General features: G+C 40.5%; 1 protein-coding gene across 6 annotated transcripts in view; it reads left to right on the forward strand.

Annotated features, from left to right (window-relative positions):
- The window catches only part of lamb4 (laminin, beta 4), a 155859-nt gene that overhangs the window by 75601 nt on the left and 58444 nt on the right, over positions 1-21814 (forward strand). For all 6 annotated transcript variants that reach the window (XR_005944939.1, XM_041203600.1, XM_041203599.1 and 3 more), the window contains 10 exons: positions 355-434; positions 1085-1235; positions 4486-4614; positions 6769-6948; positions 7745-7866; positions 11838-11958; positions 13467-13644; positions 17349-17492; positions 20189-20420; positions 21167-21324. Coding sequence is in view for 5 of the 6 variants with exons in the window: in XM_041203600.1 (XP_041059534.1) it covers positions 355-434; positions 1085-1235; positions 4486-4614; positions 6769-6948; positions 7745-7866; positions 11838-11958; positions 13467-13644; positions 17349-17492; positions 20189-20420; positions 21167-21324 (1495 nt within the window). In the remaining variant the exon portion in view is untranslated. The remainder of the gene's footprint in view (positions 1-354; positions 435-1084; positions 1236-4485; positions 4615-6768; positions 6949-7744; positions 7867-11837; positions 11959-13466; positions 13645-17348; positions 17493-20188; positions 20421-21166; positions 21325-21814) is intronic.

Below are 21814 nucleotides of genomic sequence, written 5' to 3' on the forward strand. Positions count from 1 at the left end.
CCAGGTAAGGATGGCAGATTTCCTTCTCTAAAAGACATTAATGAACCAGATGGTTTTTTACAATAATAATTTCATGATCTCCAGGTTTATTAATTGAATTCAAATTCTATTGGCTATCATGGTGGGATTTGAACCCATATGCTCAGGATTACTAGTCTAGTGACATTACAGCTACACCATTGTTTCCCCCAGAAAGCCTCTCTTAGATGAATTTCCAGTATTTACTACCTTGGTTCACACATGAAGAGCAGTCGCATGACCAAGATACCAGTCTGAAGGCAGTCATTGTATTCCATTATTTTTTTGAAATTATTGTAGTATTACTTCTAATGGTGTTACTGTATTTTGTTATAGCTGAACCACTGGGGCCTTGGAACCAGTATCTATGGTTGTTCCCCCTGTGATTGTGACATTGGAGGGGCCTATGATAATCTGTAAGTACACTTGTTATATTATAATTTTTCTGGAGCAGGTTAAACACAACTTTACCTGAGCAGCAATATAGTATAATGTATATGACACAGTATAGCATTCTCCTCATTATAAACCGTTTCACCTTTGGATTTACTATGAGCTACATCACAGGAGATTCACTAGTCTGAAAAAATAAAAGAACCAATGAAAACCAATTGTTGGCAGGCTCTTTTTGATCAGTGAAAATAAACCATCTCTCCCTACTCTAAGTTGAAGTAATGGTTCTTTTAGCATAAGCACCACAGAGTGTGTAGAACTTCAAACACTTGTACTTGTTTGCTTTAACCTAAAGCTTCTGGATATTAATGAGAACTATTAATTGAAATAAATGATTTAATTCTTTTTTGTAACTGGAAGGCAGAATAGATTTTTTTGAGTGATTTACAATTAATTTTACAAAGTCATGTCTCACTGTATGAAATGCTTACCATTACCAAGAATCTGCTTGAGAATTTGAACAATGTAAACAGCTCTTCACAAAAAACAGTGGAAGGAGCTTATGTGGCGGACAATTTTCTGAATAGAGAACAACATTACACCATGGTACTGCCGTATCATTTACTGCCTGTTCACTGCAGTTAATTGAAAATATTTTGCCCATGTTTTGCAGTTGTTCCTTGCATAATGGACAGTGTCGTTGTCTACCCAACATTATCAGCCGCCAGTGTAATGAACCAGCTCCAGGTTACTTCTTTGCTCCACTGGATTACTATTTGTACGAAGCTGAACTTGCAGTGCAACTAGGGAATAGTGGTTCTTTGGTTCGTATCTCTGAAACCTTTACTTATTTTTTCAGATAAAGTCCTTGTTAGGCACTACTGTGAAATTTAATGTTTAAGCCACATTTGCTTGAATGCTTTCACTGTCACCCAAATGTAAAAGAACCATAGAATAATGTCAGTGGCGGATTTACAGTAGTGCGGCTCTAAGCCCAACTTCATTTTTGGGCCCCCCCCCCCCACACACCAGCATCAACCCACCCCCAACCCTCATACTAGTCACAACCCAAAACAACAGGGCATTGGTTATTTCACCTGCTTTTTCACAGTTATGGATTAACTCTTGCACACTATCATATAACCTCAGTCCTCGGCAATCAATTGAAAAAATGTATTGCCTGTAATGAGATATTACAACATAAAAACGTGTATGCAAGTGAGCACTGCTTTACTCTCATGGCGCAATCAGTTAGCACATGGTCCATTAATGGCAGGATTGAGGCGTTTGCAATGGCAAAATTCTGAGTTCAAGCCTAATGTAAAGGAACCTCTGTCGAGCAGCTCATGTTGCAAAAATCATGAGCTTTCGACTGGTTGTGAACTGGACATGGTGCAATCTCCAGCAAAAAAATAATTTAATTGGAAGGGACCAATTTCTTTAGATTGAGAACAGATCTGACCCAGTTAAATGTCTTAAGTATGAACATAAATGCTGCAAATACTCAGCACATGAAGCAGTTCCTGTGGAGAGAGAAACGAAGACGATGATCCTTCTGGTATCGCTGATTCTGCACTGTGCATTTCATCTCGGTATTGACTCTTTAGCTTGTTTAATGTGTTGCCAATTTCTCAGGTTGAAAGAAGTCGCAACGGTCTAAACCATCTGATGTTTATCAGTAATATAACATGTTGTGAATAGGTTAATCATTCAGGTTAGAGTTTAAAGTTCTTGGTTTAGCTCAATCTTATAAAACAGTTAATTTATACCCGAGCTCACCTCACAACTTATTTATTGCCCTTAAATGTACCAATATATGAAGTAGGCAATAGAATTGTCAAAGTACGTTAGGCGGTGGTTGGGGGAGGGTGGGGTGTGTCATCTTGTCATTTCCATACTAGCGGTCTCTAGTTTAATTTAACCTGTGACTTTCTTAGATCTCTCTCTCCCCATCTTTATGCTGGAGTTTTTAAAAGAAAGATTGAAATGTAACAATGCTTTGAGACATCCGGTGGTCATGAACGATGACAATATAGCCAATAAAGTACCGTTGAGTTGCAGTCATTGTTGCACACAGGAAGCTCCCACAAACAACACGTGACCTTTACCAGATAACCTGCTTCTGTGATGTTGGTTGATGGGTAGCAAGACTGCAGGGAAAATTCCCCTGCTTTTCTAAGCAACAGTACCAGCCCGAAACAACCCCCATTAACACACACAACAAAAAAGGCCGACGCTTCAAGAAAACATCAAAACCACCCCCTTTCCCACCCAGTTCCCACTGAATGAATAGCATCGCAATGGAATGGCATCCCCCTTACCTCTCGCTCATTACCCCCCTGATCTCCCAGTTATTGTTCAGTTTAACTTGGATCCCCAATCAGTTTTTCCAATATTCAGGCTTTCTTTTCCTGCCATTGTACTGCTAACAAAGAGAAGGGTTATTATGCAGTAAAATGAATGTGCTGTGCATCCAGATCATTTCTCTCTCTCTCTCCTATCCTTCTCGTTTTATAACCTACATTGAAAACTAACCACGTAGCAAAGCAATATGGTGCCTCTGAAAGCTGGAACTGTGTCACCATTACTCTCCCTGGAACCCTGTTGCATTCATTGTACTCAGTCTGCTTGACTGAAACCTATGGTGCTTTGGCAAAAGCAGTCCATGCACTATAACCAAGCAAACATAGGAGGGTGGATCTGAAAGCCACAAGAGGTTGGATTATTACATGGACATCACTGGAGAGTGTCTCCCATCTCTCAGATCTCAGCCAACCATCCACATTGCCTGGGGCATGCTAAGGCTGCTTATACTGAATCCTCCTTTCCGCTCCCCCCGCCAACTCCCAGCCCCCACTCTTCCTCTCCCTCCCCTTCGCTCCAGCCACATCAAGCTCACAAATTGCGTAATGGTTTGTTTTAGTGTCTTGAGAGGGGGGAAACTACCAGAAGATTTTCTGTGTATAGCCGAGCAGATAGTTTAACGTCTCAGCTGAAAGACAGCACTTCCAACAGTTCAGCACTCACTCATCATTTGGGGGCCCCGTGCCGTGGCACGGTGTGTTTCATGGTAAATCTGCCTCTGTCACTGGCTGAATATTAAGCATGCTTTGTCAACTATGATACAGTTCCAAATCAGCTCCTCGGCCCCGATTAAAATGAATAAATTGCAGGCAATTCCTCCTTATCAGGAGCATCATTAAACTGAGAGTGGGAGGTCTTGGATCGGTGTAAAATTTGGTATTTAATTTAAAAAGGCCAGAAAATATGTGTTGTAAACTGAGAGATATGAATTTAACTCCATATGTCTAGTTTGTAGTTGAACTCAGAGACCTATCACAAAATGCTGCCCAGGGCTACATTATTTGTTTGCTTCTCATTTCATTCTGCAACTTAAATGATATAAAGCATTCTGGACTCCATGATTGGAATAAGATATTACTTGTGCTTATCTCATCCAACATGAGAATCTTATATAAAATAAAAACAAAAAACTGCGGATGCTGGAAATCCAAAACAAAAATAAAAATACCTGGAAAAACTCAGCAGGTCTGGCAGCATCTGCGGAGAGGAACACAGTTAACATTTCGAGTCTGTATGACTCTTCAACAGAACAGAATCTTATCATTGCCACTTAATCAGTAATAATTACACAACTGTGACATTATTAGATCATGAAAATCAGAAAATCAAGACAATTTTGAGATACTCACCAAACGTAGGAACTTTGAATTATAGACCAAAAAGACCATGATCCAACAAGTTCATCTTAATCTACCATCCTGGCATGATATTCATAACAATCAGTGTCTATCAATTAGTGTACACCAGGTGCAGTTATGACAGAGGAAAGCCCCAATGATGGGGCGTTTTGGAAACCATAGGCCCAAACTTATTTCTCACAAGCATAGCATGTCATAAATTACTGATATGCTGCATTCCAAAATGTTATTTTATGAAAGACAACATTATTGATGTAAAAATTCTAATATTATAATACTTCCTAAATAGACTTATAGATACAGTTACAATGTTCCTTATTTTCTTCAGTAATGGAATGAGTTCTTTTCTCAGGTAAGGCCTACATCGTTGCCATCATGTGATGACTATTTACGAAGGCGAGGCTACAACTTTAGAGTGGAGCATGGTAGACTGATACTTAACAGGATTGCTAAACATCATATGCGACGTCAAAGGAAGAGGGTATGAAAAGCTTCTAAAGTAAAATGTTCTGCATATTGTTAAATTCATAACCGCCAATCATCATAAAATAATTTGTAAAAAGCACCTCTGCTGTGTTTCTATAGGCAAAAGTGGGATTGGAATGACTGGCCAGTCCAATGTTTGTTCACTTGCCGGACACTGTACACAAAGATTAGCAATGACGCAAATGGTTCAAATAAGTCATTTAATGACAACAGTAAATTTCAAAAGCCTTTCAACATTTAAGATTGAGCTATTGTCTTAAACACATTATCAAGCATCTATTATTCTTCATAGTAGCTATTCTATAAGCATTTTGAAGTATTTTTTATATTTGCTTTAGTTTGGTATAAGGAAAACAAGGCAATGGAGGTTAGTGAGGTTTTTAGTTACTATTGCTAGTAATTGTGGGATGGCATCATATAATGGAATATAAGGGCCATTTTATAATTTTATGCTCCCAGTGACCATAAATGTAAATTTAAAAATTCACAAAATTGCAATCTGCATACCTGAATTTCTGAAAGTCAGAAATTTAACCCTAGACATTGATTTCTCTCTGTTTTCCTTTTTATTTCTCCAGCCGTAGAATACTGTTAGTGGCAATGGGATTAGTCTGTTTTCAGACCACCTACCATACAAAAGACAATCTGCTGTTATCAGCCGTGAGAAATTGGTGAAAGTCTTGGGGTTACTCTCGCAATCAGAAAGTGCCTCCACTCCTACACTCTGGAATTTTCTGCCCTATTTCCTCTGCTTTGCCATCTCTTCCCCTTTCAAAAATCTCCTCAAATTCCTCTTCCGTGATCATTACCCTCTCCATTCTCCTTCCCTTATCCCATTCTCAGGGGGAGATTTTATGGAGCCTTCAAGAGTGGGAAACGTAGCAGGTGGTGTGACTTAATTAGGCGGGAGCTGAAATTTTGTATTTCTGACGTCGGGTTTAAATTTAGAGATTGATTCAGTGGCGTGTTGGTGGTGGGTCAGGCCTCACGCCATTGTGTGGTGGGTTCCTACTTGTAATGCATTTTCATGACATGAATACTCATTATATTAAAACCTTTTGTAATCACATCCTACCTTCATGATAAAGTCAGCGGTGCAAGAGAATCTCGTGACACCCAATTCATGTTTGTTTAAAAGTGACGTGCAACAGACAGCTTTGTGCAGTTGTGTCTGAGATCAGCAGTTTTCCTTTTTGAATTCTGTGGCACAAGGGATGGGAGCAGGAGAATGGCGGTTTACATGGAGGCTCAGAACCAGCAAGAGGGAGTCAGTAGTGAGGGGGGGGTATGGAGGGATGTCTAGGCCATGGAGGAGTGGAAGAGGCATCTAAGGGAATGCAGAGAGTGGGGTCAGGGTCATGGAGGGTGAAGTGATATCCTGGGTGTGATGGCAACAGTTAGTCAAGGTAAGAAAATCAGGGGACTAAAGGGTGGTGTCAGTACTGTCCACATGTGGGTCCATCTCAGGGTGTTGGCTGGCAGAGTCCTTACAGGGCTTTGAGTTCACCTACAACATTTCAATTATCCCTGGTGAGACTGATCTCAGACAATGTCCTTTACAATGCATGGAGGGAGGGCCAGCTGAGCCTGCAAGTTCAGTCATGTCCCACAGAATGGCGAGTACAACACAGGACAGTAACATGAATATTCAATAAAGAATGAATGCAAAAACACTGAAAAGTTTCCCCCACCACGTGATCACAGGTGTCTCCCATGCACTCTGACAATATTTAAAATTTTAATTTGAATCACAAGGAAACCAGTAAAAGGCAAGAGGGTGGAAGTGGCGTTGATCTCCTGTTCTGCGATTGAGAACAGCACACCATGGTTAAAATTCTGCCCTCAGTGTTCCTTTCCCCTTTATTGTAAAGGCATTGGGCCCAATGTAAGTGAATGGGTAATAAGTGAGTTAACATGGGACAATCATCCGACATGTAAGGAATGCTACATAGGTGCAAGTTGTGTTGGTTGGGAAACATCAGTACCTGGTGAGGCTAGTGTATACTTAAGGTAAAGGACTTGTGGATAATTGTTGTATATGTTAGAAGGACACACTTTGTAAAGTCTAATTCTGGGAGGTACTCTTTTAGGAAAATATGTGACAGGTAAAACAAAAAGAGGCTTATATTTGAAACATTCCTTTCTTTAGCAAAATGTGAATCCAGAATCTCAAGTACAGATTGTTTCCAGAGAACATACTCCTGATAGACCCGCAACTTGGACAGGTCTGGGGTTTGCTCGTGTCCCCCATGGAATGGGACTGCAATTCATTATTGACAACATTCCATACCTGATGGATTTCACAGCTGCCATTCGCTATGAATCAGAGGTATTCAAAATGCTGCATGCTTCAGCTTTCACTCTCCCAGACATACCAAATGTAACTGTTTACTCACCAAATAGCCCACAGCCATCCGAGACATGCCTCTTACACTTGCGTAAAAGTTTGCAAGAAAATTCTGGTCTAATATGTGATTCCTCTCTAGCCTCCAATCCCTCTTTCCTCCCCTTCACCCCATCCCCCAGCCCTTCTCTTTCTATTACAGCCTTTCTTCTCTGTTGACGTTTTTTACTTTACTAGGGTCAGTACTCCTCAGTTGGGACTTTCGTTCCTCCTATGGTGTAAACACACCATTTAACATAGAAGTTTCCATAGGTCATGGAAGTTTACAGCATGACAGAAAGTCATTCAGCCCATCGTGCCTATGCTAGACTACTAGGGCTGTCTAAAACAATCCAACAGCTCTGCTATAGAACCCTAAGGGTTTACGCAGAAACATACCAGTCTTCAAATTCTTCCTCCTCCCTTCACATTAACAAGTTGAGTTCAACTCAATGCACAGATCAACAACTCAGTGTCTCATTTCATTGATTCATTTCCAATGTGTCAAAACTGTGTGCCACATTACCTTCTTCAGTCTCTTTTCCTCTTACAATCTTCACTCTTTTAAAACTTGAACTTTGTGTTACCTAATCATTATTTTCCAAATTTCCTTTCTACTTTCTTTGACTTAACAGTGTCCTTTGGACCTCGGCCCTTCTTTGAGGATTTCCAATTTATAAACAAAATTTTTTATGCACGATTATTTGTAAAATGACCATATGTTTCTTTGTCACTAATACAGTCAACGGATGATTGGATGGCCAGCGTTCGAGTTCAGCCAACAAATCAACCGAGGGATAGCCAGTGTCGAAATAACTTGCCCTCACGTGAAGCTTATACATTTGCTATGCCAGCCACTACCAGGTCAGGGCATACTGCAAATAACTTGATTCTTTTGAAGTTATGCTGCACATTACTTTATGTATTAATGGTTTTATTGATACATCATACGAAAAATTGTTTTTCTTATAAAGTTTTGTAACCTGTGAGGCTACATACCAAAAGTTAGAAAGTGGGATTAAGCTGGATTGTTCATTTTCAGTCAGCGCAGACATGATGGGCTGAATAGCTTTCAACTGTGCAGTAAATTTCTGTGACTCTATGATGAAATCCAGCAGGGTATAACACAGGCAACTGGTTCAGTGTTCTCGTTTTACACCTAGTGATAAAAGTAAAACTTACCCCTTCAGTCCTGTTCCCCACCAGAAAGCTACTGGAAGTTTAAATCCAGACCACAGATCCCAGTGATATAAATGTTAAAATAGTTATAATTTTAGAAATGATTTAAAATTACACTTGGTGGTTTAAGTTCCTTCCTATCTGCAGCAGAATAAGGCTGATTTTCATGGGCAGGTTAACTTTATGAGTTGATATATTTGAAGAATAATACATAATTGACACACTTCATTGAAATGACAAACCATTTTGTACTGATTCATTTAGAATTTCTGCCATCATCTTTGACCATCACTGCTAACTTACTGCTAGTCCAACATCTAGTCATAGACATGCAAGAACTTTCTCTAAATTAAGATCAGCAAGACTGAAGCCATCCTGGACTTTACAGAATAAATTTTGTATTGTTGGATAAAGAGACATGCTGTTGAAGCTTTTTGTCTTGCACTCATCAGGACAGACACATGAATGCCAAATTTCAAAGGAACAACAATTTATATTGCATGAAAAAGTGGTGCTGATTGGTTGGCAAGTTGGCTGTGATTCGTTGAGATATCGCCATGGTGAATGCACCGGAGAGCTATTGTCCACCATACTTTTGTTTATTCAAAAAAAGGTGCAATGCCTGGACATATTCCTTTTGCCTACAGAGGACAGATCCCTGCATATGAATGTATGTACCTTCTAACAAGTGTAAGTGAGCCACATTGCATGCACAACCGATAATCTTAAATTGGTTGTAAGTGTAATTCTTAGCACACTTGCAATTGTTCAGCAAATGCTGCTCAATTGCAGAATCACATCCAATATTAGATATTATGTTTTGCGTTTTGCAAGAACAAATGGCTTGAATAGCCAAAGGGTCATGCTGTTTGATATGATCTGCCAGTTGTTGGGATGTATGGCCTACGCACCTGGCATCGCGTCAGAACTGAAATTCAAATACCACATTACTCACTTATGCGGTAGGCAGAACGTATTTTTGGCTTGACAGCCAATACTACTCATGTTGCCACTGCATAGTGGCATGTGAAATGGCTAGCTTCACCTGTTACTCAAATGTTTCAGACGCTGCACGCTTCCAGGGTAATTTGAGGTTGTCTGGGCATTTTTCAGATCCAAAAGTGGTTGCGTAGGCCATAAGTCCCAACAACTTACATAACTTATCGGCTGTTCGCAATGGGCAGAGTGCTGAATGTACTCAAGAAATCCACACTTGTAAACTCAGAACATAATGTTAGATGTGATTCTATGATTGGGCAGCACTTGCTGAACAATCCCAAATGTGCTAAAAATTAACTAACATCTAATTTAAGATAATTAGTCGGGCTCACAATTTAGCTCACTTACACCTGCTAGAAACTACATATTCATATATAGGGACCTGCCCTCTGGAGGCAAAAGGAATACGTCCAGCCAATGTACCTTTTTTGAATAAACAAAAGCATGGGGATAATAGCTCCCTAATGCATTCACCAAGGCAATGTCTTGACCATTCACAGCAGACTCCACAACCAATCAGCACCCTTTTTCTCTTGCAGTATAAATAGTTGTTCCCTTTGAAATTTGGCATTACTGTGTCTATCTTGATGAGTGCAAGATGAAAGCATGTCTCTTTTTTCAGCAAGCTTCAACCAGAAATCCCAAGTGGGTGATCCATCTTAGCCTCCTCCAGAGATCCCCAACATCACAGATGCCAGTCTTCAGCCAATTCGATTCATTCCATGTGATATCAAGGAACGGCTGAAGGCCCTGGATATTGCAAAGTTGATGGGCCCTGACAACATTCCAGAAATAGCACTGAAGGCTTGTGCTCCAGAACTTACCACACCCCTAGCCAAGCTGTTTCAGTACAGCTACAACATTGACACCTATCCAGCAATGTGGAAAATTGCCGGGATATGTCCTGTACACAAAAAGCAGGACAAATCCAACCCAGCCAAAAACTGCCCCATCAGTCTACTCTCAATCATTAATTAAGTGATAGAAGGGGTCATCAACAGCGCTATCAAGTGGTGCTTGCTTAGGAATAACCTACTCCCTGATGCTCAGTTTGGGTTCCACCAGGGCCACTCAGCTCCTGACCTCATTTCAGCCGTAGTTCAGACATGGACAAAAAAGCTGAATTCCAGAGGTGAGAGTGACTGCACTTGCCATCAAGGCCACGTTTGACCGAGTGTGGCATCAAGAAGCCCGAGCAAATCTGGAGTCAATGGTAATCAGGGGAAAAACTCTCTGCTGGTTGGAGTCATTCCTAGCAGAAAGGATGATGGTTGTGGCTGCTAGAGTTCAATTATCTCAGCTCCAGGACATCACTGCAGGAGTTCCTTAGGGTAGTGTCCTCGGCCTAACCATCTTCAGCTTCTTCATCAATGACCTTCCTTCCAACATATGGTCAGAAGTGGGGATGTTCACTGATGATTGCACAATGTTCAGCACCAGTCGTGACTCCTCAGATACTGAAACAGTCCATGTCTAAATGCAGCAAGGCCTGGACAATATCCAGTCTTGGGTTGACAACTGGCAAGTAACATTCGCGCCACACAAGCACCAGGCAATAAACATCTCCAACAAGCGAGAATCTAACCATTGTTGAACCCCCACTATCAACATCTTTGGGGATTACCATTGACCAGAAACTGAATAGGACTAGCCATATAAATACTGTGGCTACACTACCAGATTAGCGGCTAGGAATGCTGCAGCAAGTAACTCACCTCCTGACTCCCCAAAGCCTCTCCACCATCTACAAGGCACAAGTCTGGAGTGTGATGGAATACTCTCCACTTGCCTGGATGAGCGCTGCTCCAACAACACTCAAGAAGCTTGACACCATTCAGGTCAAAGGAGCCACGCTTGATTGACACCACATCCACAAACATTCACTCCCTCCACACAATGGCAGCAGTGCGTACCATCTACAAGATGCACTGCAGAAACAAGCCATGGCACCTTACACAGCACCTTCCAGATCCACAACCATTACCATCTAGAAGGACAAGGGCAGCAGATAGATTGGATCACCTCCAAGTCACTCACCATCCTGACTTGGAAATATACTGCTGTTCTTTTACTGTAGCTGGGTCAAAATTCTGGAAATCCCTCCCTGACAACACTGTGGGTGTAGCTACATCACAGGGACTGCAGCAGTTTAAGAAGGCAGCTCATCACCACATTCTCAAGGCATTTTAAGGATGGGCAATAAATGCTGACCTGGTCAGCAAAGCCCACATCCCTTGAATGAATGAAACTCAACTTCTGAACTACCAGGTAATAAACTGTCTATTGATTATATTGATTTTCATTGAATTTTGGTGGGCCAGCAGATACTTGCTCTCAACATTGTTGAATGACAGTACCATTGTTGGTATCAGGTGCAAGTGGGTGCAACAATACCACTTTAGCAGGCATTCCCATGCATGTTAATTAGTATTATGTACACATCAAAGAAGGGGTGCAATATCAGCTTTAAAGTTAACATGAACCAATACAGTGATTTGAAAGGTACATTAGAAAACATGTCCTTATCATGCAACTAAAATAATAAACCATGTAAAGAATGAGATTGTTTACACCATGTGGCTAATCACAGTAAACAATAAGCAATTTTGTTTCAGGCATTATGATATAATTATAGCTTTGTGTTTTTCCATAAACAGGATTGCAATCCTTAACACCCCACTATGCCTGGAGCCTCAAGTACGGTATATTGTGGAGATTTACTTCAATCCATCTCCTACTCCAAACAGTCAGCCCAGCAGTCACATCTTGATTGATTCTGTAAGCACAGAATTAGATCTTCATGTTATAGCAGTTTACGATGTACTCATAAAGTGTCGACATCATAGCACTGGCTATTTTCAAATTCTGATGTTTAAAATGTTGCCAGGAGACACAGGTCACAGAAGGGGTAAATGGATAACACGCATAGCAAATTATTTGCTGTATCATCAAATGAACTTTGTAATCAGGTTCTTTAAGCAGCATACTGGAGCTCTGTGAAATAATTTATACTAAACTTAGTTAGCTCTTAGGTTGAACTATTAGATTGCTTTTTCTCACAGATTCAAGATTGTCATCTATATAAATGAAATAAGGAGAATTTTAGGTGTTTGGCTTTGCTGTAAGGTCAGTGGAGACAGTAATTTGCAACATGTGATATTAACTGATGGTTTCACATAACTTGCTTGTCAATCTGATCTAGAAATTTCTATTCTCGGTATTAGCAGAAAAATGTCTTTTATGCCTTTGTCTTTTTTAACTGAAGAATTAGCCCATTGTAATACCAATATAAAAATAACAGACAGGAATATTGTCCAAACACATCACTGTTGGATGGTAACTGGTGACATTCCATTTTTATGCTTTTTTTTTCAATATTGATTGCATTTTTGAGAACCACATTACATGATCTAATCTGTTTGCCCTGAGAATCACAAACCAATGGACATGGCCACTGCTTTTACTTTTCAAATACAGTACATAGCAACAGTGTAGCATTAGAAATATCAATGCTGAGATTGACAGTTGAATTTTCATAAAAATAAGACATTTTAGTATTGTCTTCTGTCATTTTTGGGATATAGATGTCATTGGCAAGGCCTTGTAATTGCAAGGATTTGGGTGTTAGGAGTTGCATTACTTGCTGCAGAATGTCTAGTCTCTGTCCTGGCATTTACATAACTATCCAGTTAAGTTTCTGCTCAATGGTAGCTCCAGGATATTGATGGCAGACGATTCAATGATAATGCTATTGTATGTCATGGGGGAGTAGTTAGTCCCTCTTGTTGGAAATGCTAGTTGCCTGACACTTATATGGCACCAGTATTTTTAATGCTTAGCAGCCCAAGCTTGCATGTTGCCCAGTCTTAACATGTGGATATGGAACACTTCATTACCCAAACAATGTTAATGGTCAAATCATCAGCAAATTGCCCTGCCTGACCATATGATGGAGGGAAGGTCATTGATGAAATAGCTGAATATAGCTGGGCCTAGGACACTGTCCTAAGGAACTATCAGAGCAAAATCTGGGGATTGGGATGATTGCTTTTCAACAGCTAAAATCATTTTCCTTAGTGTCAGATATGATTTCAGTCACTGAAGCATACCAGGCAGGTATTATTTAGATTAGTGCCATGTGATCTTTATAATTAATCAGGGTAGGTAGACAGAATCTCTGTAACATTGCACTGGACTCTCCATGTTACATGGAAGCTCAGTTCTCCCCCACAGGTCACTGAGCACTTTTGGTTAATGAAGAGATTTTTATTTCTTTTGTCCATTAGCTGGGTCTGATTCCAAGGATTAACTCTCTGGAAGATTTCAATAGTGAAGCAGATTTGGATGAGTACAGACGATATCAATGCATTGATGTTGCCTATCAAGTGGGACCTCAGACTTTACCGGAAGTATGTGAGAGACTGATAGCCAGCATGTCTGCTCGGATCCACAATGGAGCTGTCCGTGAGTACAAGAGGCTCAGTGGAAGAAATTCACACTGTGCAAGTTCTACACACTGAATTGAAACAAAACCATCAATTTATTTAGAGCTATTTAATGCACGATGTGAGGTGAACTGAACAAGTAAATTCATCACTAGCTCTAAAGATGTTTGTACCAAGTCAATGCTAACTGATTCAAGCACAGAAATGACCTGATTAGCATCCAGCACTAGTCTTGATAATAATCAGTAGGAATCCCAATGGAGTCACTTTGATATTTCCTTAGTTGATATTAGCATTCTGGCCCTCGCACAGAGAGACATAATATAGCAGCCTCAGGAAGCTGGTGTACAATAATATATCCACATAATCTCAGTTTTTATTTGTAAGGAATTCAAAACCATGTCTATTTCTCAAACACATTGTTTTGAATACAGCTGTTACTGACAACCTGGAGAAATTACACTGAACAATTTACACATCAGGATAACACTGATGAAAAATATCGGCATTCCATTGTATATTTATAAAATGTCAAATTGGCTGATAAATCAAAGTTTAGAGTGCATAGCCCCCAACAAATGGATAAATGTGCAGGTCAATACATTAAAATACAGAGCAGTAGGTGTGAAGTTCAGTCCTAAATCTATGCTGCCTTCGCCAGTCCATCAATCAAGTGCTATTGAACTAGGGTGGAGAAAAATTAGCAAGGCATCTCATCTCTGTCACCATCTCTGTTCAGTGATTTTTTTAAATTCTTTCACAGAATGTGGGCTTCGCTGGCTGGGCCAGCTTTAATTGCCCATCCCTAGTTGCCCTTGAAAAAGTAGTGGTGAGCTGCTTTTTTAAACCGCTGCAGCCCATGTGATGTAGGTACATCCACAGTGCTGTTAGGAAGTGAGCTCCAGGATTTTGACCCAGCGACAGTGAAGGAACGGCAATATTTCCAAGTCAGGATGATGAGTGACTTGGAGGGGAGCTTCCAGGTGGTGGTGTTCCCATGTGTCTGCTGCCCTTGTACTTCTAGGTGGTGATGGTCATGGGTTTGCAAGGTGCTGTCTAAGGAGCCTTAGTGAATTCCTGCAGTGCATCTTGTAGATGGTACACAATGCTGCTACTGTGCGCTGATGGTGGAGGGAGTGAATGTTTGTGGATGCGGTGCCAATCAAGTGGGCCGCTTTGTCCTGGACAGTGTCAAGTTTCTTGAGTGTTGTGGGAGCTCCACTCATCCAGGCAAGTGGAAAATATTCCATTACGCTCCTGACTTGTGCCTTGTGGATGGTGGAGAGGCTTTGGGGAGTCAGGAGATGAGTTACTCATCGCAGGATTCCTAGCCTCTGACCTGCTCTTGCAGCCACAGTATTTATATGGCTAGTCCAATTCAGTTTCTGGTCAATAGTAACACCCAGGATGTTGGTAGTGGAGGATTCAGTGATGGTAATGCCATTGAACATCAAGGGGTGATGGTTAGATTCTCTCTTGTTGGAGATGTTCATTGCCTGACATTTGTGTGGCGCGAATATTACATGCCACTTTACATCCCAAGCCTGGATATTGTCCAGGTCTTGCTGCATTTAGACATGGACTGCTTAAGTATCTGAGGAGTCGTGAATGGTGCTGAACATTGTGAACATCCCACTTCTGTCCTCATGATGGAAGGAAGGTAATTGATGAAGCATCTGAAGATGGTTGGGCCGAGGGCACTACCTGCAGTGATGCCCTGGAGCTGAGATGACTGACCTCGAACAGCCACAACCATCTTCCTTTGTGCTGGGTACGACTCCTACCAGCAGAGAGTTTTCCCCCCTGATTCCCATTGACTCCAGTTTTGCTAGGGCTCCTTGATGCCATACTCGGTCAAATGCAGCTTTGTTGTGAAGGGCAGTCCCTCTCACCTCACCTCGGGAGTTCAGCTATTTTGTCCATGTTTGAACCAAGCCTGTGATGAGGTCAGGAGCCAGGTGGCCCTGGTGGAACCCAAACTGAGCATCAGTGAGCAGGCTATTGCTAAGCAAGTGCCGCTTGATAGCACTGTAGATGACCCCTTCCATTATTTTACTGAAGACTTGTGTTCCAGAACTTACCGCGCCCCTAGCCAAGCTGTTCCAGTACAGCTACAACACTGGCATCTACCCAGCTATGTGGAAAAGTACCCAGGTATGCCCTGTACACAAAAAGCAGAACAAATCCTGGTGGGGTGGTAATTGATCCAGTTGGATTTGTTCTGCTTTTTGTGTACAGGACATACCTGGGCACTTTTCCACATAGCCGGGTAGATGCCAGTGTTGTAGCTGTACTGGAACAGCTTGGCTAGGGGCACGGTAAGTTCTGGAGCACAAGTCTTCAGTACTATTGCTGGAATATTGTCAGAGCCCATAGCCTTTGCAGCATCCAGTGCCTTCAGCCATGTGATAGCACGTGGGGTGAATCAAATTGGTTAAACACTGGCATCTATGATGCTGGGGACCTCCGGAGGAGGCCGAGATGGATCATCCACTCAGCGCTTCTGGCTGAAGATTGTAGCAAATGCTTCAGCCTTATCATTTGCACTGATGTGCTGGGTTCCCCCATTATTGAGAATGGGGATATTTGTGGAGCCTCCTCCTTCAGTGAGTTGTTTAATTGTCCATCACCATTCAACACTGGATGTGGCAGGACTGCAGACCTTCGATCTGATCGGTTGGTTGTGGGATTGCTTAGCTCTATCACTTGCTGCTTATGCTGTTTGGCACATAAATGGTCCTGTGTTATAGTTTCACCAGGTTGACACCTCATTTTTAGGCATGTCTGGTGCTGTTCCTGGCATGCCCTCCTGCACTCTTTGAACCAAGGTTGATCCCCTGACTTGGTGGTAATGGTAGAATGGAGGATATGCCAGGCCATGAGGTTACAGATTGTGTTCGAGTACAATTCTGCTCCTGCTGATGATCCACAGTACCTCATGGATGCCCAGTCTTTAGTTGCTAGATCTGTTCGAAATCTATCCCATTTGGTATGTTGGTAGTGCCACACAACACGATGGAGGGTATCCACAATTGACAATAGTTTCAAGGTCATCATTAGACTTTTAATTCCAGATTTTTTATTTATTTCAAATTCCACCATCTGCCATGGCAGGATTCGAACCTGGGTCCCCAGAGCATCACTCTGGGTCACTGGATTACTAGTCCAGCAACAATACCACCATCGCCTCCCCTCACAGCCATAAAGTGTGCACGTGTGGATGCTTTACAAAAGAAAGATCAGTCAAAGCCACATTGAGAACCAGAAACCCATGCTTACCCATGAGGTAAGGGGACAAAGATGAGGTACCAGAGGGTAACTGGTGGCCCTGGTTCCATCCCATAGCAAGGTTCTGTTCAGGGGTAAGTTTATCCTAACTCACCAGTTGAGAAACCCATGGAATTATATGGAACGCTGGTTTTGCACCTTGTCTTTGCATTGGGCAGGTATGAATCCAGCATTGCCCACCTCCCCCACTGCCCCCCACCCCAACAATCCTGAATTAGGTTAAAATTGCCCCTGTGCTTCAGGATAAGGTAAAAAAAAGAAGAGAAAATTAGAGGGGGGATTTATTTATTTAATCACTATAACATCGTGAAGTGCTACAATTTGGTCTGAATTTTCTAATTTAGATATAATGCTACCGACTTTTGTATTCCGTAGCTATAACAGTGGTGTTAATTACCTGCAAACTGAACTGAGTTTATTTTATACATTCCACAGCCTGCTGCTGTAATTCTCAGGGGTCAATCAGTCCCATCTGCAGCAAGTTTGGTGGTCAGTGCCAGTGTAAGCCTGGTGTGATTGGGCGATGCTGTGACTTCTGCGCACCTGGATTTTATGGATTTGGTCCCGATGGCTGCTCACGTAAGTCAGTCGCTAGCACAACATGAATAGGAAGGTTTAATAAAAGGCAAGTTTTATGGATATTTGTAAAGGTTATTTGGTGTACACAAATGTTCATTATAAACTATTGAAGCATACAGTCATCCAGTAAGTGTACGGGTGCAGGATATTAATTTTTCAAAGCTTATTCCTATTTTAAGTTGTTTTAGTTGAACAAACCAACAAAATTATTGAAGATCAAACAGAGCTTCCTCTAACTATCCAAACTGCTTTCAACCTGCCACCATTTCCTATAGAGCTCTAAGCTCTAACGATGTTTTCATTATTCTCCTTGTATCATCATAAAGCTCTGCATTTTTCATTTCTTTTAATATTGGCCAAATATACTGATAATGTTTCCTTAAGCTAACAACTGTTTACCAGCAATCTGTCTGTGTAGTTTCAGCAGAATGTACCTGGCATTGCTTCCTGTCAGATGAAAAGATGCTTTACACTAGACAGTGTTTAGTACTTCCATTCGTACACAGCCGAATTGCTATCATGTACCACATAAAAATGATATGGTGCATTTTGTTTTCTGTTTATTCTCTTTAGAATGTTACTTTCTATACTAATGAGATTATTAGCTGGTACATCATAACTTCAGTTTAAATCTTGAGTCCAAGCCTACACTTTGTTTGGTTTGATAAAGTTACCCTGATATCAATCTGTTCACATAAGAACACAAGAGATAGGAGCAAGAGTAGATCATACTGCCCATTGAGCCTGTTCCACCATTCAATCTTGGGCTGCAACTCCATTTTTGCATTCACTCCCCATATCCCTTGATTCCTTGAGAGTGCAAAAATTTGTCTATCCCAGCCTTAAATACAGTCAACAATGGACCGTTACCTTGGAATGTGTTATTATTATGTGTTGTTATGACACAGCCAATGGTAAATACTGAGTTGTTCAAAGCCCAAAGGGAAACTTGAAACAGCTGCCACTTGTTTTGCATTTTGTATAAATTTCGAGACGTGTGCCTTGATTTCAGTAGTAATAAAACCACCAAGTCTTACAGGTTTTACAAAACTAGATTAAACATTTATTAATAAGAGAAATGATTTTTTAAATACATACATAGATCTAAAAATTACTACTATGATAAGTTCTAAATTCCCCTAATTAACTAGCTCCCAGTTACATTTCTGTTAAGGCAACAGTAAGACACATAGATTTTACAAGACCCAGGCAAAGAAGCATGATACTCTGAACAGGTTGAATTCAAAGTGAATTTTCTTAACAAGACAGCAGCTTGAGGCATAGATGCTGAAGGCTTTTCACACTTCTAAGATCTTAAAATGCCTTCCCTTACAAACAGTCTTCTCTCCTTTATACATATTTTTCCTCTTTGAATGCACATACCCATTGTTTCACCATGTCTTTGGACTTTATCTTCCTGATAATAAAAACCTCTCATAGCACTAGGTTTTATACCAGTAATCTCTGGAAAAATAATCACACTGTTTCTAAACTATACCTGGCTAGGTGACATATTTTACTCCTCCTTTGGAAACAATCTAGTTTGGTTTATTTAAAAATCCAAATGTTCCCTTGACACCTATATTTCTAAACTTCCCCATGTTTACCTAATAAACATTTCAAACCTAACTTCTCTTCTTACTTCAAAGCACCCAGACTAATTCAGTTAAGTCTGACACACACAGACTCATACAGACACATCCCACTATTACTCTATTTTATAATAAATTCCAATAATATTATGAGAATTATTATATATTCCTGATGGTGTCCTCTTTTGGTCTTGATCCACTGTCAATTTTGATTCTTTACTTATAAACGTAACATTTTTTGCAAATATGGTTCAATAACTACAATTGCAAAACTTGAATGTCTCAACTTGAACTTGAATGTCTCATTGTTAAATTGATTGGATGAATTCAATTGATCCCATGTGAGATTAGGTTAGATAGCAGATGGATGTTTTTGTTGTCAATGGGCTGTTATTGCCTTGATGTTCTGGCAAATACTTTAATTCTTTACTCCTGGAGTACACTGTATGTATATTGATCTCGGAACATCTTGTGCTCGAATATTAACAAGTGTGTATTTCAAACACCATGTGCTCTTCATCTTCCCTTTTCTTTAAAGCCAAAAGACAGACACCTGCCTTTCTGAGAAGGTGCTTGGAAAACTGTTTCCAGTTGTTTTCAGTCAGCTTATTCATTAGTATAAAATGTGCTGAAACATGAATTAAAAATCAATGCTGGCAGTTAGGAATAATTTAAAGCTCACCAGGTCTTTGATGTAAAAAGCAATAGATTTTCATTCATCTGAAGAATGACTGAGAAAATAAAACTTGCCCTCCCTTATCATTTCTTGCAGCAGTCATACCTGCTTCGCATCAATGTTTTGTATTGTCCTTGAATAGAAAGTGAAGCAGTAACATGGGCTTTCACCTAGTTAATTAACCAGTGTCAAACAAGTAGCCTTGCAATTAAAGCAAATTAAAGTGACTCTAATGCCCCCGTGACCTCAAAAGAAAATGACGAATGTTGTCAGCTTTTAAAACTTGATAGATAGTTTAATGTTGATAGAAGACAGTGCTGAAGAATGCTTTGATCTGAGTTTTAATCTCTTGCACCTGGTGTCCTGCTTTTATTTCCATTGATTGGAGATTGCCTCTAGTTCATGATTGCTAAACTTTCCTCTTCCAGCCTGTTACTGTGACCGTCAAGGATCCATTGATTCAATCTGCGATCAGAGAACTGGACAATGCCGTTGCCGCAGAAATATCGTTGACCGTGCCTGTGATCGCTGTCAGCCTGGGTACTATGGATTCCCTACCTGTCGGCCATGTCAGTGTAATGGTTATTCAAAGCACTGTGACCCTCAAACAGGAGCCTGTCAGAAATGTAGAGCATTTACCACTGGAAATAACTGCGAACGGTATGGAGTGCAACATTTTAGTCTTAACATTGTTGCTGGTTTAATAATGATAGAAATCAATTATATTAGAAATCCAAGCATTAATGACAGCTGTACCTATTTGTAAGTGGATTGTTTTTGATATGATGGAAATCACAATTCTAAATGTCTTTCCGTATGATGCCAAACAACAGGAATAGTAGCAGCTGGCAAATGGCACTTGCTATCAATATCAAAGCCGGCACAAGACTTAACCAGTCTCAATATGTTAATGGTTTCTTTAAAGTACATCTGTGCACTATCTGATAGAATCATATGATTTCTATCAAAAGGACTTCCTGCCTAGACTAATTTCAGTACTGGTAACAAAATATTTCCATTATCAACAGTTAACACTTAGGACATAAAGATCCAGCATTCTTTCTGCCAGCAGGATATAGTGTAAATGCTTCAGTTTCTATTCACAATGATCACTGTATCAATTAAAGAGATCGCACAGGATGAACTCAGCACATCAAGTGTCTTGTTGTTCTGAGCTTCATGCTACTAACATTTCCAAGGCTGTTTCCTGCTGCCATGTTTCTGTTTTTAAGGCTGTTCCCAGTTTCCTGAGAAGATTAGCGCAACAGTGCTGATAAGTCTGCATTAATTTTATTATTATCCGTGTTCTGTGGCATATTGGTAACCAAATAAATTACAACAGTGGATGTTTTCACATGTTCCTAATCATCCACATGTGATTTAAAACTGTATTTCTGTCTTTGCAGCTGTAGTGAAGGTTACTTTGGGAATCCAATTTTAAATGAACGTTGTCAACCATGTCAGTGTCCTGACATCCCAAACAGTGGACGCTATTTTGCTTATTCTTGTTATGAAGATCCTAGAACTGTACAACTGGTTTGTACCTGCCTTGAAGGCCATACAGGTGTGAAGATTATTCATAGTGTGTTCTAACTAACATAAATCAACAATATGACATGATAGTTTAACTGCCTTAAAAACCATTTTCTAGGAACTTATAAGATGCATTTTTTCCTCTCCTGAATAACCTGAGCCATTCTGAGTTCCACAGGTGCTTAGCAAGTGGCATTTTCACTTAAGTATCAGAAATCTATGTGGCTACATTCAATATCCACATGTGTATTTACCATCAAGGATCATTGATTCATGATCATAAACATGAATCTTGGCTGATATGTGTCTCAAGGCATTGAGGCCAATTGTAGCTGCCCTACCAACTTCAGGTGACATCTGCAAATGGGGCTTCTGGTCTGAATGGCTCAGTTATACACTGCTCTTACAAAATACACCATTGAATAGCTACTGCAAGATACTTACAGTGCTTCATCATTGATTCTACGGTCAGACCCATATTGTACATTTGCACTGAGTTTGGTCAGTTCTCAACTGGTTTT

This window comes from Carcharodon carcharias, chromosome 13 (genome assembly GCF_017639515.1).
Source record: "Carcharodon carcharias isolate sCarCar2 chromosome 13, sCarCar2.pri, whole genome shotgun sequence".
In the NCBI taxonomy this organism is placed as follows: domain Eukaryota; kingdom Metazoa; phylum Chordata; class Chondrichthyes; order Lamniformes; family Lamnidae; genus Carcharodon; species Carcharodon carcharias.